The following is a 26,387-nucleotide window of genomic DNA, read 5'->3' as shown; positions in this document are numbered from 1 at the left end:
AAATCCTCATGTGTGCAACTTGGAAATGGGGCCAGGTCTGGTAGCCCCAGACGAGTGGACTGGGGTGGAGCTCTCAGCCTCCCTCCAAGACCTAGCATTGGTATGTAGGCTTGGGTAGGTGGGGATAGGAGTTGGTCCCTCAGGGATCATCTGGATCCATCCTGTATGGCTTGGCCTCCACCTATGCTCCTGAGAGTCAAGTGGCACTGGGCACCATGGAGTCCAGCTGAAGGGGAGGGTGCCATACCTCAGCACCCACCCCTGATGTCCCACTAAGGGGATGTGGGTTGGGTTAGGCAACCTCCCATTTGAGGAACCTCAGAGGAGACTCAGTGGCTTTGTCATAGGAGTGGCCTCATACTCACTCCTGTGTATTCAAGAGGTGTGGACTTGGCTGGGATGCAGTTGTCGGGGGAGGCTAGTGGTGATCTCCCCTTTCACAGTTCTTGGAGTTTTGAGTCTTTCTGCTTCATCCCAGAGGATCCTCAAGTTCATGGTGGTGTTGGTGATATCTGCTACTTCAGTCTTACGACCCTGGCTGGAGAAGTGCTCAGAGCCTTAAATGAAGTCAGGAGAAGGCCTGGATTATTGGCCCCTTAAAGATAATCAGACAGGATTAAAAGGGATAATCCATGTAAAGCATGTTATCCTGGCACCTGGTAAATGTTCAATAAATCCTTGAAGCAAATGCCTGTAGCTCTTCTCTGCCTTGGACTCCATGGTGCCAGTCCTTAAAACCAGAAGCAGAACTGGGGTCTTGAGCTTCAGGAGTTTAGGCTTCCTTCTCTGTGAGATTTCTGCTTTACTCCTCCCCTTCCCTTCTCCAGTCACTGACCCCACCCTTTTCCCCATCCCCCAGGACTGGGAGGTGCTGGTTCTTGGGAAGCTCAAGTGGGACCTGGCTGCCGTGATTGCGCATGATTTCCTAGCCCTGATTCTGCACCGACTCTCTCTGCCCCGTGACCGACAGGCCTTGGTCAAAAAGCATGCCCAGACCTTTTTGGCCCTCTGTGCTACAGGTAAGAGCCCTGCACACATTTTTGCCAAACTGGGAAAAATCAAAAGACTAAAGGTGAGAGGTAACTAGGAGATTCCACCTTATACTCCTCTTAAAATTCATTCTGCCCCCAGTTTCAATATAAAAAAGCAGATTATAACTGGAGGTGTATGGGATCTCAGAGACCCCCAGTGTGCCGGGAGGACAGTGAGGGTGTAGAGAGGTGACTTGCCCAAAGTCTCACAGTAAGCTGGGAGCAGAACCCAGGTCTTTTGGCCCTAGTCATGTTTCCATACTAGGGAGGGTCTCCCCTATCCCCTGGTCCCTGGCCAGAAGCACCCTGGACCTAGGGAAATTTGCTGTTTTTCCTGATCCTCTCTAGGAAAGTGGCTCTTTCCTCTTTCTCCCTTGCTGATATCCTACCCCACCCACTGCTGGGGTTTTCCAGTATGCCCCCTGCTCCGTTCATGCTGCCTGGCACTTTCTGAGGAGTAGGAACTCCCCACTGGCTGTTATCCTTGGGGTTTCCTTGTCTCATGGTTCCCTCTCCTCCTTTCCAAGATTACACCTTTGCCATGTACCCACCGTCCATGATTGCAACAGGCAGCATTGGGGCCGCGGTGCAAGGCCTGGGTGCCTGCTCCACCTCCGGGGACGAGCTCACGGAGCTGCTGGCAGGGATCACAGGCACTGAAGTGGTGAGTGCTGGGCAGCGAGCGGGGCAGCAGCCTCTCCATTCATAAGGCAGCGCTGTCCCCTAAGCCTCCAGTAGGGGGAGGCAACCACCCCAACCTGGTCCCCTCTCCTGGTTTCACAGCCTTGGGGCTTCTGTGGCTTTTTATCTCCTGCCTTGGTCTGGAGAAGAGCAAGTATCTTGGGTAGCGTGAAGGGTGCTGGCCCTAGGTGCCCTTTTCTTGCCAAGTGGCGTGCTGAAGAGGGGGTGGGGGATTTGGTGTCAGATGCAGGGCTGCTCTCACACCCTCTTGCCACATCCTCTTGCCAGTTTCTGAGAAGCGAAGACCGATTCCTGGGGCTGGGCTGTGGCCTAACCTCCCCAGACTTCCCTGTGCTGGGAGGTGTCCTTCCCCCACACCTGCTGCCAGATGTTGTTGCGGGGAGCGGTCCCTCCTCACTGTTCCCTCCTGTTCCCAGGACTGCCTGCGGGCCTGTCAGGAGCAGATTGAAGCCGCGCTCAGGGAGAGCCTCAGGGAAGCTGCCCAGACCAGCTCCAGCCCAGCGCCTAAAGCCCCCCGGGGCTCCAGCAGCCAGGGGCCCACCCAGACCAGCACTCCCACAGATGTCACAGCCATCCACCTGTAGCCCTGGAGAGGCCCCCTCCAGTGGCCACTAAGCAGAGGAGGGGCCGTTGCCAACCCCCCTCCCTGCCTCCAGGAACAAACCGTGCCACATCTGAAGCCTAAGGGGGCTCCTATTCCTCCCCTCACAATACCCAAGAGGGTCAGGTCCTACCTATCCCTGCAGTGTGCACTAAGGGGCCTGGCCAGCCAAGATTCTGTTTGGGTGGCTCGCTGAGCTCCTCCTCCCCGAGTCTGACCAGCTCAGCTCCTTCCCCGACTCTAGTTGGGGGTGGGCTGGGCTGGTCAGACGACATTGGAATAGGTGAAATCCATGCACCAGCATTCCTTTTGAGGCCCCCCCCCCCCAGGGGCTCTCATGTTCTCAATTGCCAAAATGCCCCAGTGCCTTCTAAAGGTGTTGCCCCTTCTAGGGTTATTGTATTTGGATTGGGGTCCTCCTGAAGATGAAATTTCAGGCATGACTGGTTGACAAGACATGTGTGAGGGGAAATAGTCTAAATGGCTCCTCTCAGCACACTTTTGGAGGCCCCTGTTTAATCCCTGCTCACAGCTGCTCCTAGAGGGAAGGGCCTAGGTCTTGGCCAGAGGGGCAGAAACCTACGGAATTCCTCCTTGCTTTGCTTTCTGCTTTGCTTCTCCTGTGTGATTGAAGGGTTTGGTGCTGAAGGAAGAGGTCGTTTTAATTTATTAATTGCTTTCAGTACAACTGTAAGAGGGTGCAGTGGGGCCTGCCTGTCCCACAAGTGGTGGTAACCCTGGTGGTTGCTGTTTCCCTCCCCTCTGCAACTGGCTAAAGAATCGTTGTGGCCCAGGAGCTGCTACAGCCTGGAGTGGGGTCATGCCCTCCTCTCCCTTTGGCCCTCTGCCCCATCCTCCAGGGAGGAGGATGAAGCAGGGATGCCCTAGAGGTGGCCAAGCCCCTGTCTGGAGAAGGAGGCAAGCCCTATTGACACAGGTCTTTCCTAAGGCCACAAGGTTTGGGCTGGTGGCCCAGGACCATCATGCTACCTTAATAAAGATTCTGGAATAAAACTGGCTTTGGCTTCTTGGGGTGGATGGTGGTGTGGGTAAAAGCCTATTTCTAGGCTCTACGATGTATGGAGGTAGAAGTCAATGGCCTAAAGCAGGGATCAAGCCTTTTCTGTAAAGGGTGGATATTTAGGCTTTGTGGGCTATACGACCTCTGCCCCAAATATAGTCAGTTCTGCTTTATAATGTGACCTATACATTCCTAAAATCGCTATGCTATGCAAAATTGCACAACAAAAACCACAGGGCTTGTGGGAAAAATGGGGCTTGAGCTACAACACCCAAAAACTTAATGAGTGACACATTTTTTAAAAAAGGAAACAGAGGACAGCTTGGTTTTTACACGTCAAATAATTAAGAAATAGATAAATATTACAATAAACACAGCCTATTATCTTGAAGAAGACACGAAGTTTACTTGTGGAAACATGGAAGCTGACCTGGGACCTACTCATCCCTGGGCCCAACCTTATTCTCTGACCTTTCTTGGCCTCCGTATCTCTGCTTTCCTCGAGGGGCTTTCTCTTGTAGTCCTTTCATCCACAGTAGAGACACGACCATCTTGGGACAACCTGCTCCTGGTTGCTGGCATTCAGCCAAAGCAGCCTGTCTCATGTGAGGGGGAGGCAGCCAACATCCCCACCCCGCCTCAGGTGTAGCCTGGAGAAACAAACTTGTAGCTTAGTTAGCAGGGACGGGGGTGGGGGTGGGGGGTTGGGGAGTGTTACCCTCCCAGCTGAAGAGGGAAAGACGAAAGACCTCCACTGACCACACCAAAACACAGACGTCCAATAAATACCTGCCTGTTTTTATGGCATCCCAGTGACTTGACAACAGCAAGAGAAGTACTTAAACAAAGTCCTAGCTGGGGAGTGGGAATGCTGGGGTGTGGGAATGCTGGGGAGTGGGAATGCTGGGGAGTGGGAATGCTGGGGTGTGGGAATGCTGGGGAGTGGGAATGCTGGCGAGTGGGGATGCTGGGGAGTGGGAATACTGGGGTGTGGGGATGCTGGGGAGTGGGAATACTGGGGGGTTCACTCTAAAGTCAGGTCTCAGAACTGAGAAGGTAGGCCTAGGAAGCAAGGAAGGAGCCAGTGAGGCCCTCTGTCCTTGTCCTAGGCTGGAAGCCACAGATGCCCCTGCGACCCATCACTGCTCTGATCTGGGTCTGCCCCCATTACAGCTCAGTCCTATCTTTAGTTACGAGCAGGGAACCTGGTGTCTTCCCACCCCCTCTGATCAGGACAGGTGACTGTTTGCTTCACTCCACGGTGATGGGAACATCTTCCACATCTCGGGGGACTGCACTCTGAAGCTCACGCCTGATTTCAGGGGACAGTTGTGGATGGGTCTGCAGCCGGAGCAGTTCCAGAAGCGCCTCTTTCTGATCTGTGGCCAAGTCTGCCTTGTAGCGCTGGACCAAAGTCAGAAGGCATTGGTGCCAGAGCACGGGCAGCTCGCGATTCTCTGTTCGGAACCCCAGGAAGTGGAAGACCAGGGCATCCAGTACCCGGTAAGGCAGCGCGTACTTCTTATCCAGCAGCAGTCGCAGGAAGATGCTGTTGGCACCGTTGTATTTCATCTCAGCAATTTTCAGCATGGCCGCACTGGGGAAGTGGGGTGGGATTAGTGGGGGAGATGTTAGAGGAAGGATCGACTTGTCCCTCTGCACTCTTCCCTTCTTCTTTTCCTCCTCTGCTGGCGCTTAAACTATAGGATTCGTAAGGAGGCCATCTCAGGCCTCCGCCTCACCTACCCAATCTCATTATACTCCCTTGACTCCAACTACCATCTCTAAGTGGATCCATCCCAAACTGCTACCTCTGGCTGAGACTGCTTGTTTTTTTTTTTTTTTTTTTTTTTTTTGAGACAGAGTCTCACTCTGTTGCCCAGGCTAGAGTGCTGTGGTGTCATCCTAGCTCACAGCAACCTCAAACTCCTGAGCTCAAGCAATCCTCCTGCCTCAGCCTCCCAAGTAGCTGGGACTACAGGCATGTGCCACCACGCCGGCTAAGTTTTTATATATATATTTTTAGTTGTCCATATAATTTCTTTCTATTTTTTTTTTTTTAGTAGAGACGGGGTCTCACTCTTGCTCAGGCTGGTCTCGAACTCCTGAGCTCAAACAATCCACCCTCCTTGGCCTCCCAGGGTGCTAGGATTACAGGCGTGAGCCACCGCACCTGGCCAGACCACTTGTCTTAATATCTAGCTGGAATATGTCCAAGTGTCTTGACATCGCCACCCCTAACCTACTTTCTTCTTGTGTTCCTTACTGATTTATTCAACTATTTGTGGAGCACCTACCACAAGCCAGGCACTGGGATCCTGTTCTTGTCGAGCTTACATTCTAGTAATGATATACCCACTGGAGTAAACAAGCCACAAACCAAGGGCTATTCTTAGTTCCTTCCCTACTCTGCCCCCCACCCCAAGTCCTGGCAATTTCACTGTCTGGATATTCACTCGCCAGCCCTCCCTGCCCCCCTCCCTGCCCCCTGCAAACACTACCTGGAGTGCAACACAGGGATGGAGCACTTGGTGATGATGCTACCCACGATGATGGCTTCCCGGAGGGTACAAGTGCCTGACTCACACAGTGGGATCAGGATCCCTGGGGAGGATCACAGGGCAGTCACTTTGAGTCCAGGGTGAGCGAAAGGTGCTATAGCAGGAAGCACTCCCACCCACCCCAGGGACAGTCACTAAAACTTGGCCTGAGACCATTTCCCAAGTCAGGTCTGCTACTTTTCCCCGAAGAGCCCTACCGTTTTCCTTTCTTCCCTGCCTCTGGGCTCCCACCTTTGAACCAGGCTCCAGGCTTGAACAGGGCCTTCTTGAGTGCCATGTAGAGGTGGAAGTTCAGTCGTTTGTATTCGGCAATGTCGTCTCGTACCCTGGGCAGCAGGACAAGGTTGTAGAAGCGCTGGACCATACGTTCCTTCAGGTTAGAGGCAAAAATCCTAGTGGGGTGTAAGGGGGGAGTTCCCAAGTCACATGATAGTCTGGACCTGGCCCTTTAAATATGACTGTGGAAAGCACATGCAAGAGATTTTAAAGTAAGATATAGAACCATTGTCTCAGTGTGGGAGCTGTTGGAATGGAACCCCCAGGTCGGCTTAGAGAGAGAACAGGAGGGGCAAGAAGATGTACCCAAACAGGGGGAATGCTATCTGTTGTTGGCAGAACCAGAGTGCTTCCAAACTGATGGCTCCTCAGCTCCTCAGCCTCTTCTCCCCAGCGTGAGTCCTCTGTACCCTGCTGTCACACGGCCCTGAGCATGCCTGGGCAGCCACAGACTTCTGAGGTACTCTGACAGGGTTGTATCCCAGTAGCTATATCACTCCCCTAGCAATTCATCACAGGAAGTTGCCAACTGGGTCTTGACCCCCCAAAAACGAAATAGGAAAAGCTAGGAAAATGATAATATATAGAAGCACAAAAGAGGACTCTGGGACAAAGCTCAAATGTAACGGCAAGGGGAGGGAAAGTCTGTATGTCCCCAGCCCAACCCCCACCTGCAGACCCAAGGCTACTCTAACTCCCATCTACTCTACCTAGTAGCTTGGTACATGGCAGCTGCAGTCCAGGCCTCAGGCTCTGTGACATAGAGGATCTGCTCCCAGTTGAAGAGTGCAGGGATGATCTTAAATGCTTTGGGCAGTTTTCCACTGCGGTACTTAGATAACACCTAGGGATGAAGGAGGTAAATAATCATCATTAACACCTATAGTGCTTGCTATGTGTCAGGTACTTATCTGGATGCTTTTTACATAGTAACCCATTTTGTCCTCACAGTAACCCTATTAACAGGTGCTATTATGTTTGCTTTGCAGATGACCAGAAGGTTCTAGTAACTGACTCAAGGTTGCCAAGTCACTAACAGGCAGAGCAGGAATCTGAATCTACATGCTGACTCTTAAGTCTGTTTTCTGCTACCATGCCTTATTTGGTATGGGATGTGGGCAAAAAAGCCTAAGGCAGGAGCCCACAGCCCCTGTGGCTCCCCTCTCAGCTCTTACCTCTCGGACTCCCCTGTAGACCTCCAGCACTCGGGGATCCAGCTGGGGCATAGGAAAGCCTGACACCTCTGACATGACCGTCTCAACCTCTGTCTGCTTCTCAGTCAGCTTCTCCATGATGATGTCAGCCAGGGTGCGCCTAAGAGGCGAGGTGCCAAGGGAAGGGGAGGGAGGAGAGAAGGAGAGCCGTGGTCACTGCCTGGGAAGCTCCAGACTCCCCACGCAGTCCCTTGTGAGCACTGACAAACTGTCATCCTGCTGGGATGTGCAGCCTCAGTCCCGTCCTTGCACTCATCCGCTCACCACAGAATCGCTGCAGAGTGCAAAGGAACTGAAAGTCATTCCATTTAGGACACAGCTGGTAGTTGTACGGCATTATTATGAACCCAACTCTGAAGTCAGTCTGCCCAGGTTCAAATCCTGGCTCTTCCACTCCCTGTGATCTTTGGTATGTTACTTTACCTCTCTATGCTTTAGCTTCCTCATCTGTGAAGAGGGATAGTAACAGTACCTGCCTCACAAGGTTAACGTAAGGATTGAATAAGTAATGTGTATTTGTTACTTGGAACTATCAGCACATAGCATGCGTGTAAGGAGCGCTGACTCTTTCAAACACACCTAGCAATATGCTGAGGACTCTCCAATGACAAATTCCTGGTCTAGCGTGGTCTTGTAGATAATCTTAATTATCTACAAGATTTCAAGTAGCTGGGATCATTAGGGAGAGATTATGGCTCAAACTCTCCCCCATTTGAATTTATTAAAATTAAAATCTATGGAAATATTTCTCAGACCTGTTATATTCTTCTCAGTCTCCTTAAACAGAGTACTGTATATCAAACATAATTTTAATGAGGCAGAATTACCATCACCTTGGGCTGTGGTGTAATAACAGCGTTTTCAGAGGCTGCTGAAGTGGATTTAAAACTGCCCCTGTTTTCTGAGGGCCTACTTCATACCAAGCGCTGAGTTTGGGACTTTCCAGATAGTATGTCTTATATTCCATGCAACACTTATGGGAGACATGGGAACTTCCTCAGACATGGGAGCGAGGACTTAGGTTACTAACTCGCCCAAGGTGTCACAGCTGTCAAGTGGGAGGAAAGAGTCAAACGCAGGTCTTTCAAGTTCTAAAGTGAAGGTATTTTACAATACCCTATAATGTGCCCCCAAACTAACTGGCCTCTGCTGAGCTTACGTGGATCTAGGCTTGCTCTCTGAAGATGCCAGCTATCATTTTTTAAGACTGCCAGGAGTTCCTGTTTCCAGTAGTTTCTCTCTTCTATTTACTGCAAGCTGGAAAACCATTCTGCTGAGTCTATCAGAATTATCTGTAAAGTAGGTGTTATGAGGTGCTGAGTGAGAACCTGAGAGGCTCTCTGGTGGGACCAGCCCAAGTACACGCTTTGTGACACCTGTTTCAGCTGCTGGGCATCAATCTGAGAGAAGGACTCATTTCTTCATTCTGTGCTCTCAAATGAGCTGTCACAGAACTTATCAGCCTCCCTGTCTTTTTACAGTATGATTAGCAATGAGAGATGCATTAACCCCAAACAGCCTGAAGAACCAAAGATAATATGTTATTATTAAAGGGTCAGAATGAACTGGTTGAGGACCCTTATCCTAGACTCCCCCCCTCAGGGCCAAAATCCCTGGCCTCACGAATTTCACCACAGGCAGCCTCAATGCCTGCCTGTTTTGGAGTTAGCATTTATTATAGAACTGAGTAAATTAGTGGTTCTAACTGGAGGTGAATCTCACCTCCCTGCTTCCCACCAACCCTGGGGACATCTGGCAATGTATGGAGTCATTTTGGCTATCACAATCAGAGGGAAGGTCACTACCAGTGTCTAGATGGTAGAGATCAGAGCTTATCCGCTAAACATCCTATATTGCACAGGACAGCCTCCACAAAAAAGAATTATCCAGCCCAAAATGCCAATAGTGCTGAGGCTGAAAAACCCTAGATTAAATGAAGCTTAGGTATGAAAGAGATTTGACCAAGGAAGATAAACTTACCACTAAAAAACTGAGCATACTAAGACCAAATGCAATGGGATGGATCTCCCCAGAGACATAAAAAGGGCCTTTACCTGTTTCCCTGGGTAATTGGGCAGTTCTAGAACAAATATACATTAGAAAAGGAGGGATTTTGAGTCTGGGTCATTTCCCTATTCAGAATGGTCCTTTGAAGGTGGTCCCCCAGAACTAGCAATGCCAAGGCCCTTTCTAGAGGTAAAGAATCAAAAGCTTGCCAGGGTACTTGTTTCTCTGCAGAAACTTTCTACCAGGACCCACTATCCCAAATCCCCAGGCCAACCTGGCAGGAGGGTTCTTGTTCATGAACATCTCAATGGCACGCTCATCCTCAGGGTCCACGACCACCTCTGCATGGTGGTCCTCTCCTGTCATTGTGGCAGCCTTCTCCAGGGTGGGCCACTCCTCATCCTCATCGTCTGATCCATCTTGCGGCACTCCTGGACCTAGAAAAGGGGAGATGAAATGGATGAGCACAGCAAGGAGTGGGTGAGGGATTTAGTCAATTTATGATAACTTTAGCCACTGTGTAGTACAGGCCTCACACGTGCTTGTGACAGCTACAGATGTGTGCAATGAAACAGATGAGGCACATACTATCTTCCTGTCCCCAGAGACTTGCAATTTTGCTTGAGAAACAAAATGTATACATAGGAAACAATGAGAAAGCAATGCTAATAAGTAATAGTTAACACACCCTACTCAGTTATGTAGCAGAATTTTCTAAACACTGTATCTATGTTGACCCTCATAACCCTAAGAAATAGGTACTATTATTATACCCAGTTTCAGTGGGGACATTGAAGCACAGAAAAGTTCAGTATTTGCCTAAGGCAGGTAGTCTGGGTCTAGCCTGCTTTCTTTGCCACTATCCTACACACCACTATCCTACGCACATGCCAAAATGAGTGGCAGAGATAATATTAATATATACACTTAGAAGATGAGTGCTGAAGATGGTTAAGCTCTGGACAGGCAGTTCAGGAGCAGGAGGAGTATGTTCCAGACCTGGGTAAGTTTCTCGCAAGCAACAGCAAAAAATAGTGCTAGGTGGGAAAGGTGAAGCCAGACTGGAGGGCCTTATAAAAGACAGGGCAGAGGAGTTCAGATTTTAATCCACCGGTCCATTTGAATAAATGATTTTTGGAAGGTTAAAGCTGTCTGGGCATCTGGAAAGAGGTCTAATAATCCAAGTGGGCAGATAAAATGCTACATATGAATAGGTCATTAAGAACAGAAGCAGTGTGTGATACAAGCTAAGTAAGTGGCAACAGACATTTTGTCTCCACATGCCAACAACTCTGTACCTGGGGGTGGATTTCCTATCTTCCTGCCAGACCCTAATTCTAGCTGCCTTGTGTGCAGCCATTCTTGGATGACCCACAGGCATGCCAAATCTCACCTGTCATCAACTCACTCTCTTTCCTTCCTAGGTCTACACCACTCACTATGTTCTATAGCTCATTAAATGACACCATTATCCACCCGATGCTAAACCCGGGAGGCACTCCTGCCTTGTCCCCTACCTTCACCCTCAACACCCAATCAATTACCAAATCCCATTTGATTCTACCTCATACACTGTCTCTTAAATCCTTTGTAGCCCTAGCAGGCTAGACCAGCATCATCTCTTGCCTAGATTAATTCAACAATCCCCCAACTGGTCGCCATGTTTCTGACCTTGCTTCCGTCCAATTCATTCTCCATTATGCAAATAAGAGTAATCTTCCACAAACACACATTTGATTTAGTCAGTTTTGTACTCAAAACTCTCCAAAGCTTCCCATTGCTGTTAGGATGGCTTTTAAAAAATTTTTATTCTGGGTACATAATAGTTGTATATCTTTATAGGGTACATATGATGTTTTGATACAGGCACACAACGCAAATTAATCTAATCAGGGCAACTGGGGTATCTGCCACCTCAGGCATTTAACATTTCTTTGCGTTAGAAAATTCCAATTCTACTCTTTTAGAGGATAAAAGATAAGAGGTTGGCTTTAAATCCTGGGCATAGCCTCCAAGTCTTTTGTAGGGTTGGCTCTTACCTACCTCACCATCATTCATTAATCCACTCATTCAGCAAACATTGAATGCCTACTGTATGTGATGCCCTGTTATGGGTCCTGGAAATAGATCAGTGAACAGTAGAAACAAAATGTCTGCCCTCATAGAGCTTACATTCTAACTGGATGAGACAAATATAAATAAGCATCACTATACTAGGTTAAAAGAAGATAAGCACTATGAAAAAAATAGAGCACAGATGAAAGGAGTATGGAGACAGGTGGGGGGGGGTTGCAATTTTAAATGGAGTGGTCAGTGTAGGCCTCTCTGAGAAGAAAGTAAGCCTACAGGTTTAAGGGAACAGACAGACTACCCTAGGCAGAAGGAACAACCAGGGCAAAGGCCCTAATTTTCCATGTTTAAGAAGCAGCGAAGCCTATCTAGGTGGAGCAGAGAGGACAAAGGGAAAAATAGTGGAAGAGATCAGACTGGCAGTGGAGGTAGATCATACAGGGTGCTGCAGACCACTGTAACCCACTAGCTGTTAAGTGGATTGTAGGGGGTATGGGATACTAATTAGGAGGCCACTGCAATAATCTAGGTGAGAGATCATGGTAGCTTGAACATGATGGTGTTCCAAGGTTGTGAAAAGTGGTTTGATTCTGGCTCTATGCTGAAAACTCATTAGAATTTCCTGACAGATCAGATGTGGAGTGAAATAGAGAGGAGTCCAGGATTTCTGTCTTGAGCAAATGAAAGGGTATCATGCTACTAACTGAGATGGAGAAGATAGTGGGAGGAGCAGGTTTGGTGAGAAGGTCAGGATTTCTGTTTTGGACATTTTTTTTTTTTTTTTTTTTTTTTTGAGACAGAGTCTCACTCTGTTGCCCAGGCTAGAGTGAGTGCCGTGGCGTCAGCCTAGCTCACAGCAACCTCAAACTCCTGAGCTCAAGCGATCCTCCTGTCTCAGCCTCCCGAGTAGCTGGGACTACAGGCATGCGCCACCATGCCCGGCTAATTTTTTTTTTTATATATATATTTTTAGCTGTCCAGATCATTTCTTTCTATTTTTAGTAGAGGTGGGGTCTCGCTCTTGCTCAGGCTGGTCTCGAACTCCTGAGCTCAAACGATCCGCCCACCTCGGCCTCCCAGAGTGCTAGGATTACAGGCGTGAGCCACCGCGCCCGGCCTGACATGTTTAATTTGAGATATCTATTAGACTTCAAATTGGAAATGCCAAATAGGCAGTTGAATATAAGAATCTGGGTTTCATGGAAGCGATCAGGGATAGAATATAAATCTGTGAATAGTCACCAAATAGATGGTGTTTAAACGATGAAACTTGACAGCACCGAAGAGAATGTATTTGAAGAGAAGAGGTCTGAGGATTCAATGATAAGAGGTTGGGGACAAATGAAGAGTCGGCCAAGGATACTGAGAAGGGAAATAGCAGTGAAACCGAAGTGTGATGTCTTCCACGTGAATACTACAGGCAGAAGGCCAGTCAGTATTCAATTGTGCCAAATGGTGCTTTAAGATGAAGTCTGAGAAATGGTTGCTTAATGGATTAAACAACTCGGAGGTCAATATTCCCTCCCTACTGAGAACATATCAAAAGTCTTTCAATTCATCTCTCTCTTTGTTCCCTAAACAATACTGTTTTTTCTGCTGAAACACTCCTCATTCTTTTTCGAGTCTCAGCATAAAGGTCATGCAATCTGGGAAGCCGGACCCCAAGATTAATGCTACTGTTACCAAGAAAATGATACTTTATCATGGAATATATTACTCTAATAGTCTATTTAATTGTCTTTCATGGGCTTGATTGTAAGGTCTTGAAGTCAGACACATGTCTATCTTGTTTATTCCTGTGCTCAAACCATGCAAAATCCGAGCACAGTGCAAACCTCGTGGTAAGGAGGTACCCCATAAATATTCACAAAACCGGCCGGGCGCGGTGGCTCACGCCTGTAATCCTAGCACTCTGGGAGGCCGAGGTGGGCGGATCGTTTGAGCTCAAGAGTTCGAGACCAGCCTGAGCAAGAACGAGACCCCATCTCTACTAAAAACAGAAAGAAATTATATGGACAGCTAAAAATATATATAGAAAAAATTAGCCGAGCATGGTGGTGCATGCCTGTAGTCCCAACTACTCGGGAGGCTGAGACAGGAGGATCCCTTGAGCTCAGGAGTTTGAGGTTGCTGTGAGCTAGGCTGACGCCATGGCACTCACTCTAGCCTGGGCAACAAAGTGAGATTCTGTCTCAAAAAAAAAAAAAAAAAAAAAAATCACAAAACCAATGGATAAATGCTATAACTTAGTGGCGCAAGCGATCAATTTCTGTTGGCTTAACTTTGGAGGTGCCTAGATGGGAGTGTCTAAAACTAGGAGTGGGCGTGGAAGGCTCTGGTTAGGGCTGTCTTCCATTCCATTAGCTTTGCAAGTGCGATATGGATCCCTTTGCTGATCACAAGCTATTCCCCTGACGGACACCTTTTAGCTGTCCACTCGACCGCTAAGTAACCACTCTCTCTCCCTCGGACCCCTCGACACTCACCCAGCCGCGTGGTGCGTTCCCGTGGTGCTGCGGTACTGCCCCCAGTCCCATGCTCGGCCTCGAGCTCCTCCTGTTGTTGCCGCGCTTGCTGCAAAATCCGTCGGCTCAGCCGCGGCCCTACATACTCTTCCTCCTCTTCTCCATTTCCGCGACCCCGCCGCTTTTCCCGGGCCCCTGTCCGCACCGCGTCCCCAGCCAGGATCTGCTCGGCCAGTGGTGCATGTTTTTCCTGAGCCCCGGCCCCTCGGGCCGCCTTGAATTTAGGCATTTTTCTCGAAAAATTTGCCAGAAAGGCTCACACGCGAGGACGGAGGTATGGCTGGAATGCGCTTGCGCAGTGAACTCCCAGGTCCCAAGACGCCACGCAGCTATCAGAGTGCCCCCTATCGGTTGGAGGCCAGAAGTGCCACCAGCGCCGCTCCACCCACTAAAAGAGCTCCCGGGTTCCGGAGCTGAACTCCCGGATAAATTGATTGTCTTTAATGTTGGTTTCTCTAAATGGTGGAAGTCTGAGCCTCGCTTTGCTAGCTTCCTGGAAATAGGCCTACGGTGCCTAGCCAAAGGAGACGATCCGAAGCTGCAAGCCTGGGGGTGGGACTCGATCGACTGACGTCACTGAAGGCGTCACCAACGGGGTGCCCAGATACACCCCCGTTCCCGGTGGGCGCGTCCACCCGGCGCTCTGGTTTTACGTATTTCCGGAGCTCCTGCTGTGACCGCAGCTTGCGTTAGGAGCGTCAGTTAATGTGGGCTGACAGAGACCCCTGCATTTCGACTGTTTGATCCTGCCACCCTCTGGCCGGACGCCATGGGAGTGACTTGGTAGGATGGCAGGGATCGTGTGGGGGCGGCCTGGGGTTGTGAAGAGCCCTCGGAGCTTGGAGTGGCTCCGGGAGGAGGACAAGGACCCAGGTTCGGTGTCCCCCGGGAGCTGAGCAAAATGTCCTCGGGTTGTGTGGATGAGGGGACACTGGGCGGGCCGCGGGTTCTATAGGCCTGTTTCTTCAGCGATGGGCTCCTTCCTCTTGGAGGGCAAAGGTTTTATCACATGAATCTATCTGCGGTTGTGTGCCATCTCCTTCCTTTTTTTTTTTTTTTAGGTACATTTGCCTTCTCGTGAGGCCATAGTACTGCTGGGAGTGGGATCTCAGGGTCATAAATAGGATTGCTGGACTAAGACAGCAGACAGGCTTGCAGACAGGCCTGGAGAGGGTGGGTGAAGGTAACGAGGAGACAGTATCCCAGTATCCTTTTTTTTTAAAAATTTTTTCCCGATTTTCGCCTGTCCCTCCCTCGGCCGCCAAATGTTGTTAGACCAGCCTGTGTTTGGTTCTTATTTGCTCATTTTAAGATCTTGGATCTAGAGGAAAAAAATAAGGCCATTGGCAATTAGGAGATTGTGGTTCCAGGCACCGTACCTCTTCAGGACCTGTTTCCTATTATGTTTAATTACAATGATTGGTCTAGTTTCCAGGGACTTTTTATAACATGTTACAAGTCTCAGTTGGAAGGTGAGGTGGTGGAGAAAGATATGGGCCCAGTGCTTTTGGTGGTGTTAGTTACAAGGTGCTAGGTCTCAGGACTCTTTTTCTTTCTTTCTTTCTTTTTTTTTTTTTTTTTTGTAATCTCAGTAGATGTGAGCACCTTTCCCATCAGAGAAGCCTGGAGGCTGCGATATCTGGAGTCAGTGGCTATATGCTTCTCATATATTAATAAGTGCATGTGTGGAAGAAATACTTTTCCTCCTGGGTAGCCCAAGTTCTCGCAGGTTTCTCAGCGATTGCACTCTTTCCTGCAGTTGACATCTTGATCCTCCTCTGAGTCCTCTAGTGTATGAGGGATTTGTGATGGATGGAAGTGGAAAGGTTGCAGCACAGAGGCTTGGAACCCTGGGAGTCTTTGCTCTTTTAATAGAGAAGGCAGCCCAAGGGAAGGGGGCTCTCTGTTGACATTCTTATCAACTTTGAGAATCCTGGAACTTCTCTCCCTTGTAGCATCAGTTTAGGGATTCTCTTATATTTCAAAATAAGTCACATCATCAGCATTGCTTATCAGTGCTTTTCCTGATAGAGTAGTAACAATTTTTAAATCTTTTTTATTATTATTTTTGAAAGTTTTGCTCAGTTGCCCAGCTAGAGTGCAGTGGTGTCATCACAGCTCACTGCAACCTCCAACTCCTGGGCTCAAGCAATCCTCCTGCCTCAGCCTCCCTAGTAGCTGAGACTATAGGCACGTGCCACCATGCATGGCTGATTTTTTTCTATTTTTAGTAGAGATGGGGTCTCACTCTTGCTCAGGCTGGTTTTGAACTCCTGAGCTCAAGCAGTCCTTCCGTCTTGGCCTCCCAGAGTACTAGGATTACAGGTATGAGCCGCCACGCCAGCCAGTAGTTACAATTTTTAGCATCAGTCGGACTCTACCTTAATAGATTCATTTAGTTGATCATAAAATAATGTACTGTCACCCAAAATTCAGTCATCTATGACTGTCTTCATGATTCTTACATAGCTAAGTACCACCTGTACTATTGTTTATTAATTTTTAAAGAAAAAATTTGTCTCTTTTTCTTAGAAATACTGTAACAAGCAACTGCATCCCTCGAGAGACAGTCTAGAATAGTGGTTAAGAACATGGACGTGGAGCAAGGTTGATGGGCTTTGAATCTTAGCTACACCCCCCCATGACCTAGTGCAAGTTATTTAACCTCTCTGTACTGTATTTCAGTGTCCTCATTTCTAACAAGTTGATAAATAACAGTTCCTCTCATAGGGCTGTTCTGAGGATTTGAAGTTATTAATAATTCATCTAAAGGCCTTAGGACACTGTCTGGCACATAGTTGGTGTTGGGCAATTGTTACCTACCACTCTAAAGAGGAAGCCAGTTTCACTCACCATACAAGGAAACCTTGGAAATAATGTTTTTGTTCCATGGTTTTGATTAAATTCTTTAAATACTGTTGCCTCTGACTTCCAAAGATTATAAATTTGAGGCCTACTTTCTCTTTGTTCGTAGGGCTTTTTAATAGCACTTTCTGCAATGATGGAAATGTTCTATATTAGCATTGTCCAGTACATTTGCCTGCAACCATATGTGGTTTCAGGCTACTGTGCTGGACAGCTCAAGTTCAAAAAGTTGGTAAAAACATACTAACCCCAGACTGAGCTTTTCTCCCCGATGTAGTCAGACCTGAAAGAATTGCAAAAGGAATCTCTTTCTCCTTATATGACACAGAATTATTGAATGCTGAGTTTATGTGCCACTTTACATGAACATTGGCATACCTGCCATGCTTGGGAAGTTCATTGCCCTGGTATGAGAGTCCTGAGACCTATGCTCCAGTTTTAGAGAAGCTCTCAGAGACTGTGGGCCTCTCTTTCCTCGTCTTTCCAATGGAGTTGGGGGAGGGGGAGGGGGCCTTCAGAGCAAGTGTAATTTCTCTCAGATAACTTCTGCCCTGATGAGCTGTGATGCTGTGAGTGAGTGGCTCAGGGAGTGCACGTGTCTCTGGATACTGATAATTTGGTGCTCTCATTTCCAGTGTGTCTCAGATGCCTGTGGCCGAGGGCAAGAGTGTCCAGCAGACCGTGGAGCTCCTCACTCGGAAATTGGAGATACTTGGGGCAGAGAAGCAAGGAACATTTTGTGTGGACTGTGAGACTTACCATACAGCTTCATCTACCCTTGGCAGCCAAGGTCAGTGAGATGGGTCTGAGGATGGCTGGAACTTGGTGTGGAGTTCATGATCGTTGAAGTCGTTCCGCTTTTCTGCTAAAGGCGGTATTCTTGAACAGGTGGCAAGATGTGTTCCTGAATTTGTTATTTCTTGGTTCTTCATGTCTTAGGATGGGGCTTTTTAAAGCTTTATTGAAGCATAGTTGATATACAAACAGTTATACACAATGCATATATTTTAATGAGTCCTTTTGGGCGTATGCATATGCCTGCGATACCATCAGCAATCAAGATACTGAATATAACCATCACTTCCAAAAATTCTCTTGTGTTCTTCTGTGTGTTTTTTGTTTTGTGTCATTTGGTCTTTTAAAGCAGTGTTTCTCAGAGGGTTGGTTGCTGACTAACCGCATCAAAATTACTTGAGTTACTTGTTAAAGTTGGAGATTCCTGGCCCTGCTTACCGATTGACTGCTTTTGCAGACCTCATGTTCTACATTTTAACAGGTTCCCCAGATGATCCTTATGCAATTTGAAGTTTGAGAAAGGCTCGTTTTAGGCCCAGAAGTCTTTGTATATGATTCTTTTAGAGCTTTAGAATTTCTAGAACTTTCTGTGTAAAGGCTTCCTATTTCCCACACCTAACCAGTGGCCTTGGCCTCCTCATTACCATAACTTTGATCAATGAATCAACTTTTCAATGTATTGAGTGGTGAGATGGGGTGTGTCTGGTGGTGGTGGTAGTAGGAAGGGAAACAGGGTCTTTGAATATGAATTAGGGAACCTGGTTCTCTTAGTCTTGGAAGGTCTCTGCCATAACTTGACCTTGGGCAGTTCCATTGTGCAGTACTTCTGATCATGGAGTAAGACTCCTGAGCCCCGGCTCTGCCACAGTTAACTGTGTAACTGTAGGTAAGTCCCACAACCTATCTGTGACCGTTTCCATGTCAGTTATGTGCCAGTTTCCCTTAGATCCATTTCTGGCACTTCTGCTGCAAACTGTATTTTCCAGCCCCTCTTCTAGTTACCTTTGGTCAATGAGAGACAGTGGGGAAGATTAGAAGATGGGAGAAAGGGAGACAGTATTCCTCTCCCTTTGCTATGTATGGTCCCCGTAGCCATGGCTGTGTGTCTTTGGTTCTAGCTCCTGGGCAGCCCTTGTTCCTGGCTCTGATAACAGCATATCTTCTCTTTTTCCCTCCAGCCTTAGGGATGGTAGTGACTTGTTGTGTTGCTAATCTTTGGGTTGTCTCATCATCCTGTTTGGTTTTTCCCTTCTTCCAACCCCTGTATTTGTTCCCTGTATTGAATTTCTTGTGCTGAAACTATCTGGCATGGGCTCTGTTTTTGGGCTCTTCCCAGGACAGTTCTCTGATCTATAAAATGAAGATATTCGTAGTGCTTACTTCCTAACATGCTAATTAAATAAGTTTGTGTGTTTTTTGTGTATGTGTTTTTTTTCCAGACTATTATGGGGGTACAGATGTTTAGGTAACATATATTACCTTTGCCCTGCCAGAGTCAGAGCTACTAGTGTGTCCATCTCCCCTCCCCCCCCTTTTTTTTTTAAGATAGAGTCTCTGTCTATCACCCAGACTGGAGTTCAGTAGTGTGATCACTGCATCCTCCAACTCCTGGACTCAAGCAGTCCTCCTAGCTTAGCGTCCTGAGTAGCTAGGACTACAGGTGCATACCACCACCATGCCTGGCTAATTATTTTTATTTAATTCACTATGTTGCTGAGGCTGGTCTTAAACCCCTAGCCCCAAGCGATTCTCCCACTTCAGCCTCCCAAAGTGCTTGGATTATAGGCATGAGCCACCGTGCCTGGTCTAATTACATATTTTAATACATGCAAAGCATTTAGAACCGAGATTATCATGTAGTATTTAATAAATGGTAGCTAGGAGCTGTACTGAGTTCTTCTATCATCATTGATAAAATTGCAGTGTTACCATTTGTTTTGTCTTCAGTAAATAGGAAGGCAAAGAGATACTGGTTATGAAGGCATTTGGAAAATAAAACATTTGTACATAGATATAAGATGGCGTACTACTTCTAGTGAAACTACCTCAAGTGGGTTGATTAGGCCCTTACTTTCAAGAAGCTACAGTGTAGTTGGGGAGATAGAACATGTCCCTGGCAGGCTGTGGGGTAGAGTGTAAAGAGCAGTAAACCTGGGGTCAGCAGGCCTGGATTGGAGTTTCAGTTCTGCTGTTCCCTGGCTCTGTGCCTTTAGGTCAGTGGTTCTAACACTCGACCAACCTTAGCATCATCTGGAAGGCCTGTTAATCACAGATTACTGGGCCCCACCCAGGAGTTTCTGACTCAGTGATTTGGGGAGTTGGGGAGGGTAGATGACAATTTGCATTTCTAACAAGTTCCCAGGTGGTGTTGATGCTGCTGCTGCTGCTCTGGGACCCAGTTAGCTTCGCTTTCCTCTTCTGTAGAAGGGGGACAGTAACATTGGTTCTGCTTCCTTCACAATGGTTGTACAGATATGAAAGGACTTCGTTGTGATAAAAAATATTATTGTCTATAACAACTGAAAGTGCCTTCCTCATTTAACAAAATACACCTTAGTTGACTTTGAAAATGTTTCCAAGGCAGTAACACTTGCAGACTCAACTCATACAGTGTGAATTAAGTATGTAATTACAGTGAGCAGACATGAGAACAGAATAATGAGATCAGCTTTAGATGGCTTTTTTTGTGTGGGTTGAAATGTTTTGAACTGGACTAAAAAGGGGATGAAAGGTGTGAATTGGCAGCAAGCAGTCAGAAGGGATGTGGGCTGGAAGTTCTTATGCAGAGCCTGCTATGTTCATGAAGTGGCAGCAGAGTGGAGGCCTGTTTAGGGGAGTCACAGTGCCCCCTGCTGCCCCACCCCTGCCTCTTTTTCATTGCTACACTCTGTTTTTTTTTTTGGAGACAGAGTCTCGCTCTGTTGCCCGGGCCAGAGTGCCTTGGCGTCAGCCTAGCTCACAGCAACCTCAAACTCCTGGGCTTAAGCGATCCTACTGCCTCAGCCTCCCGAGTAGCTGGGACTACAGGCATGCACTACCATGCCCGGCTAATTTTTTTATATATATATTTTTAGCTGTCCAAATCATTTCTTTCTATTTTTAGTAGAGATGGGGTCTTGCTCTCTTGCTCAGGCTGGTCTCGAACTCCTGACCTTGAGCGATCCTCCCGCATCGGCCTCCCAGAGTGCTAGGATTACAGGCATGAGCCACCGCGTCCGTCCATTGCTACACTCTTACCCATGCTTAGAATGTCTTCTTTCCTTCTGCGTGGCTGAATACTGCCCTCGCATCATATCCCAGTTCAAGTCCTGTTTTTTCCATGAAAGTTTTTCCTGCTGACCCTTGCCCATTTTGATGTCTTCCTATCCTGATGTCTTTCCTTCCTTCCAAAAGAATTATCTTTCCTAGATAATCACTTTTATTTTGTGGTCTTTTGATCTTTTTAAAAGTTTTTAGTTTCTTTGACTCAGGGGCTAAGTTCTCTACTTGTATGTCTCTTAAGCCCTAAGCACAGTGTTGGGGTTGGCTTAAGTATGTAATAAATATTTCAGACTATGGTATTCTATGCATTAACTCTTGCAGTGTCTAAAAGAGGAATCTTTTTTTTTTTTTTTTTTTTTTTTTGAGACAGAGTCTTGCTCTGTCACCCTGGGTAGAGTGCAGTTCATCGTAGCTCACTGCAACCTCAAACTCCTGGGCTCAAGCGATCTTAAAGGAGGAATCTTGCTTTCTGTTTTTGCCTTCTTGTGTTTTCTACTTCAGCCCACATCCCTTCTGACTGCTTGCTGCCAATTCACACCTTTCATCCCCTTTTTAGTCCAGTTCAAAATATTTCAACCCACACAAAAAAAGCCATCTAAAGCTGATCTCATCATTCTGTTCTCATGTCTGCTCACTGTAATTACATACTTAATTCACACTGTATGAGTTGAGTCTGCAAGTGTTACTGCCTTGGAAACATTTTCAAAGTCAACTAAAGTGTTTTAAGTAGAAAACACAAGAAGGCAAAAACAGAAAGCTATATATATAGCCTTCCCTCCTTCTTGCAGAAAGCCTATAGAAATCAATGAAAAAACTCATTTCTCAGAGACTAGAAGGGATGAGCTGAGCCTTGAAACTGTATCTTCTGGTTCCAGATCCTGAGTTCTCTCTGCTATAGAGTGCTGCTTGCTTCCCAAGTTGGCTAGACTTCTTAAAATTTTCCAAGGGTTCCCCATTGCCTTCAGGATGAAGTCTAAACTTCTTGAGGTATGGTAGACAAGACTTATCACAACTTGGCTTTGGCCTACCTTTCCAGTTGATGCTTAGATACTCCCCTTTGCTGCTTCTGTGGGACCATTTACTAGACGTCAAAGAGGGAAGAGGTCAAGGTAGGTAGAGATGAAGAAATGAGCACCTGCTTCATTTGACATGCCTGAATGCCGTTACTTCTATTTTACTTGTTATGTAATATATGCCAATATACAAAAGATTATATGTAAAGTCTTTGTAGAGTTATTAATCATCATGATTAAGTATCCATCTCTGAGCCCACCATTCAACTTAAGAATTAAACCATTCTCCACACTAGCAAAGTTCCGTATGTGTCCTCCCCTTTTCCTGTAGAGCAGGGTGGGTTTCATCACATGCTGCCTTGCCTGCTGCTCCTCTCCCAACCTCTCTGGAAAAGGCTGTCAGTGAGAAGATTTCCCTCCCCTTCCACCAAGATTGCCATCTGGCCTTTTTCTGTGCATTGACTCTATTCTGGGGTTTGCTGGTGGAAGTCTTGATGATGAGTAGGATCTCCCTCCCTTGCAGGTCAGGCCGGGAAGCTGATGTATGTGATGCACAACTCAGAGTACCCATTGAGCTGTTTTGCCCTCTTTGAAAATGGCCCTTGCCTTATTGCCGACACCAACTTCGATGTGCTCATGGTGAAGCTCAAGGGCTTTTTCCAGAGTGCTAAGGCCAGCAAGATTGAGACTCGGGGCACCCGTTACCAGTACTGTGACTTCCTGGTGAAGGTGGGCACCGTCACAATGGGGCCCAGTGCCCGGGGCATCTCTGTGGAGGTAAGACCTTGGCGAAATAGGAGCAGAATGTGCTGAGAGGGCTGCTGAGCAGAGGGCTCTGAAGATTTCCCAGTTCTTTTCAATTCAAATGGTTATTTATGTCAGCCTCATCCCTGATTCCAGAGCATCTGTGCTTTCTCTCTAGGAATCTTTTGCCCTTCCTTTAATCATTCAGAGAATCTCTAGCCTAGGATGGGAAGTGGGAAGTAGGAAGCTGAGTTCACAGCAAGTAGAAAGCTTAGGAAGGCTGGCTTGCTGGAGAAGGGAAGGATAGTTAAGGAAGGTAGGTGACTTATGATGTGGAGGGACCAGTCACCCATAACAAGAAGGACTGGAGCAGAACAGGGCAACTTTTGGGAGTTGAGCCCTAAATCATACGTGTCCATGCACCTCACCTTAGTATGCTTTAAGATAGGTCTCAAAAGTTGTGGTGCAAAAATGTGCCTTTCCTTTTGATATGCTGTCTGGTTTCATTTTGGAAAGGGGTGTGTGTGAGATGACTTCATTCTGTGAGCCTAAATACGTATGTTGAAAATGGTGCTGCATGCGGTGGCTCACACATGTAATCCCAGCTACTTGGGAGGCTGAGGTGGGAGAATCCCTTGAGCCCAGGAGTTTGAGGCTGCAGTGAACTACGATCACGCCACTGCATTCCAGCCTGGGCTACAGAGCAAGACCCCATCTCTAAAAAAATAAAATAAAATAAAAGTAAATTAAAAAAAGAGAGAATGGCAGAGGGAGTATGGCAGTAGCTAGCTTTGGAACCAGGTAAAGTCCACAGCCTGTAATGTACCCAGTGCTGAGGTAAAAATACAAATAAGCTTACAGGGCCTGCCTTTTGAAAATTTGTGATTTAGTAAGAGAACAAGGCACACAACTATTTTTGAAGTTAATCTAAGAAATGCCATAAAAGAGGCAGTTTGTGGCTGGGCACAATGGCTCATGCCTATAATCCCAGTGCTTTGGGAGGCTGAGCAGGGAGGATCTCTTGAGGCCAGGAATTTGAGATCAGCCTGGGCAACATAGCAAGACTTCATCTCTAAAAAAAATTTTAAAAATTAGCTGGACATGGTGGCCTATGCCTGAAGTCCCAGGCTACTTGGGAGGCTGAAGTGGGAGGATCGCTTGAGCCCAGGAGTTGAATGCTACTGTGAGTTGTGATCGGGTCTGGGTATGGATCACTGCACTGGGTGACAGAGACACCAGGAACTGCACTGGGTGACAGAGAGCGATAACTGTTTCTTAAAAAAAGACGGGGGGGGGGAGGGGCCGGGCGTAGTGGCTCATGCCTGTAATCCTAGCACTCTGGGAGGCCGAGGAGGGTAGATCGTTTGAGCTCAGGAGTTCAAGACCAGCCTGAGCAAGAGCAAGACCCCGTCTCTACTAAAAATAGAAAGAAGTTATATGGACAGCTAAAAATGTATATAGAAAAAATTAGCCGAGCATGGTGGTGCATGCCTGTAGTCCCAGCTACTCGGGAGGCTGAGACAGGAGGATAGCTTGAGCCCAGGAGTTTGAGGTTGCTGTGAGCTAGGCTGATGTCACGGCACTCTAGCCTGGGCAACAGAGTGAGACTCTGTCTCAAAAAAAAAAAAAAAAAAAAAAAGATGGGAGGGGGAGGCAGTTTCAGGCCAGCGACTTTGGTTGTGATGCTTCCTGGGGGATCAACATTTAAGTGGGGACTTCAAACGTAGACACATGGGAATAGGTAAGTCTAGGAAGCATCCCAGGTGTAGACAAGGGCCCAGGTGGTAGTTTCTGCTCAGCAACTTCCAAGATTTCCTAACCCATTTCCTAACCCACCTTGCACTTGTTGGGACCCACTGAGGACCCACTGTTTATTCTGCACATTTCCAACCTTGTAGTACAAACACATACCAGCCATTTCTTTACTTGTTTCTCCTTATGGTTACCAGTAATTTCCTCCTACCTTCTTTCCAGTGAAAAATTAGGAGAGAGGAATGAGAAAACCTAAGATGTATATTTTTGGGCCCTTGTCACATTGGGGCAAATTCTTAGGGCAAATCTTAAGGTCAGAGCCCAGGCTGGGTCTACCTTGGGAGTAATGAATGATTGGTCTTGAAGAGACTCATTTGTCCCCTCTGCCCTCTACTTACCACCCTCACCTACGCCACACGCACATTTTCTTTCTCTCTCTGTTCTCTCTCTCAGAATTTTCCTGAGCTCTCCTTGAACCTTCACCCAGCATAGCAGGGGATTACACAGTCCTAAGATAATAAAAAGGGGCCCAGATCTGCCTCTGGGTCTTGTAGGGAGGGCTGTGGGTTGGCACACCACCAGGATGAGAACGTCAGAGATAGATGCCCAATGGGTATGAAGCCAGGTGTGCTGAGTCCTTGGTGTTCGGGTTGAATATTTCTTGTGGACCAGCGCTATGCTAGAAGATGTGTGTCTCTGGCTTAGGGTTGGGGAAGACGGGAGCGGCGGGGGGCAGGAAGTATAAGAGAAGTGAACCTTGTCCTTGCCATCACTCACCCTCATTCTCTGTTCTTTTGGTGCCCAGGTGGAGTATGGCCCCTGTGTGGTAGCTAGTGACTGCTGGAGCCTGCTGCTCGAGTTCCTACAGAGTTTTCTAGGCAGCCACACACCAGGGGCTCCTGCAGTGTTTGGGAACAGACATGATGCGGTCTACGGCCCAGCAGATACCATGGTCCAGTACATGGAACTCTTCAACAAGATCCGCAAGCAGCAGCAGGTGCCGGTGGCTGGGATTCGTTAGTGACTGGCAGCTGCCAACCAAGCTCTGTCACCAGGGATACTCCACAGGAGGAGCAGGTGCTGTACTCTTGGGTCCCTGGACCCCAGACACTCAGTGTAGAAGTGGAGCCTACTCTCCCTCTCCAGTTCCCAGCTGTGACCTTTGTTCTGGGGCTCTGGACTTCCCTCCCCTGACCCTCACACACAGGCCCCCAACAGCTGTTTTACCCCGTGCCCTACTTGGTTTGGCCTGTTCTCAAGAATGCTAATTATGAAGAATGGAGAAATTTGGACCTTTCCTGCTTTAGGGGAAAAGGTAGTACAGGGGTGTCCCTGCCTAGTGCTGGTGTGGCAACAGTCTGTATCCCCAAATATTGAGGGTTTGGCTTAGGCCCACGGTGAACACGCTGCGTTTGTGTTTGGGCTGTGCTGTAACAAAAGCCTCTCCCTCCGCTGAAAGGGTGTGGCTGGGCCTGTATCCTGGAGATGGAGTGAAAGACTTGTTTGATGATTATTTTGTGACCTGTTTGTTGAAGCAATTTGTGAATTAACTTTCTTAGGGTGTTGCCTGAGTCCTTTGAACTCTTGTTCTGACATCTTTCCCTTCTGTTGTGAATGCTGTTAAGCTATAAGCTAAACTACTGTAACAGAGAACCAAAAGTACAGTGGCTCTTACTAGATAGAAGCTGATTTTTCTCTCATCTAATAGTACAGAGGCAATCAGATGGTCTAGGGCAGATTTAACTCTACAAGGTCATTAGAAATTTGGTTTCCTTCTGTCCTGTTGTTCAGCCCCCACCCCACCCCCCTACCCCCAGGATATTGTCCTTACCCACAAGGTCAAAGTAGACTCATCAGCTCCATGTCTGCATTCTAGTGGGGGAGAGCAGAGGGAAGGGAGGGAGAGACTGAGAGAAAGACAGAGAGAGCAGTTTCTTTTTTAAAGAATA

The 26,387-nt window shown here is 47.5% G+C and overlaps 3 protein-coding genes across 10 annotated transcripts in view; 2 read left to right on the top strand and 1 right to left on the bottom strand.

Annotated features, from left to right (window-relative positions):
• The window catches only part of CCND3 (cyclin D3), a 79,933-nt gene extending 76,547 nt beyond the window's left edge, over positions 1–3,386 (top strand). For 3 of the 6 annotated variants that reach the window (XM_069487702.1, XM_069487701.1, XM_069487697.1), the window contains 3 exons: positions 860–1,019; positions 1,559–1,695; positions 2,150–3,337. In XM_069487702.1, coding sequence (XP_069343803.1) covers positions 1,573–1,695; positions 2,150–2,317 — 291 coding nt within the window. In that variant the 5' untranslated portion in view covers positions 860–1,019; positions 1,559–1,572 and the 3' untranslated portion in view covers positions 2,318–3,337. Of the gene's footprint in view, positions 1–859; positions 1,020–1,558; positions 1,696–2,149 lie in introns of all 6 variants that reach the window. The other 3 variants (XM_069487700.1, XM_069487698.1, XM_069487699.1) reach the window with 3 other exon arrangements.
• On the bottom strand, positions 2,142–14,549 carry BYSL (bystin like). Of its 2 annotated transcripts, XR_011235509.1 has the most exons (8): positions 13,970–14,549; positions 9,688–9,850; positions 7,368–7,506; positions 6,903–7,036; positions 6,148–6,308; positions 5,857–5,959; positions 3,827–4,952; positions 2,142–2,163 (listed from the first exon to the last, which is right to left on the bottom strand). XR_011235509.1 is itself a non-coding variant. In XM_069487696.1 (7 exons), exons 1-7 carry the CDS (start codon positions 14,235–14,237, stop codon positions 4,607–4,609), a joined length of 1,314 nt encoding a protein of 437 aa, XP_069343797.1. In that variant the 5' UTR covers positions 14,238–14,549; the 3' UTR covers positions 3,692–4,606. The 2 variants fall into 2 exon arrangements, 1 of the variants encoding a protein (XP_069343797.1); XM_069487696.1 differs by lacking the exon at positions 2,142–2,163 and having other exon boundaries at positions 3,692–4,952.
• Positions 14,550–14,691: 142 nt separating this feature from the next.
• On the top strand, positions 14,692–26,233 carry MED20 (mediator complex subunit 20). Of its 2 annotated transcripts, XM_069487940.1 has the most exons (4): positions 14,692–14,791; positions 17,509–17,663; positions 22,466–22,719; positions 25,244–26,233. In XM_069487940.1, exons 1-4 carry the CDS (start codon positions 14,778–14,780, stop codon positions 25,457–25,459), a joined length of 639 nt encoding a protein of 212 aa, XP_069344041.1. In that variant the 5' UTR covers positions 14,692–14,777; the 3' UTR covers positions 25,460–26,233. The 2 variants fall into 2 exon arrangements, with proteins under 2 accessions (XP_069344041.1, XP_069344042.1); XM_069487941.1 differs by lacking the exon at positions 17,509–17,663.
• The last annotated feature ends 154 nt before the right edge of the window (positions 26,234–26,387 follow it).

Source organism: Eulemur rufifrons, chromosome 15 (assembly GCF_041146395.1).
Source record: "Eulemur rufifrons isolate Redbay chromosome 15, OSU_ERuf_1, whole genome shotgun sequence".
Lineage (NCBI taxonomy): Eukaryota > Metazoa > Chordata > Mammalia > Primates > Lemuridae > Eulemur > Eulemur rufifrons.
Note: the sequence above shows the minus strand (reverse complement) of the source record. Positions and strands in the feature narration are given on the sequence as shown.

Bases quoted from the DNA above. Each gene is read 5' to 3' on its own strand.
- BYSL (XM_069487696.1), bottom strand. From the start codon at position 14,237: ATGCCTAAATTCAAGGCGGCCCGAGGGGCCGGGGCTCAGGAAAAACAT. The intron at 9,851-13,969 runs GTGAGTGTCGAG...CCCCTTTTCTAG, and splicing joins GGAACGCACCACGCGGCTGG to GTCCAGGAGTGCCGCAAGAT. The intron at 5,960-6,147 runs GTGGGAGCCCAG...GATCCTCCCCAG, and splicing joins GCCTGGAGCCTGGTTCAAAG to GGATCCTGATCCCACTGTGT.
- MED20 (XM_069487940.1), top strand. The intron at 17,664-22,465 runs GTCAGTGAGATG...CCTCCCTTGCAG, and splicing joins ATCTACCCTTGGCAGCCAAG to GTCAGGCCGGGAAGCTGATG. The intron at 22,720-25,243 runs GTAAGACCTTGG...TTTGGTGCCCAG, and splicing joins CCCGGGGCATCTCTGTGGAG to GTGGAGTATGGCCCCTGTGT.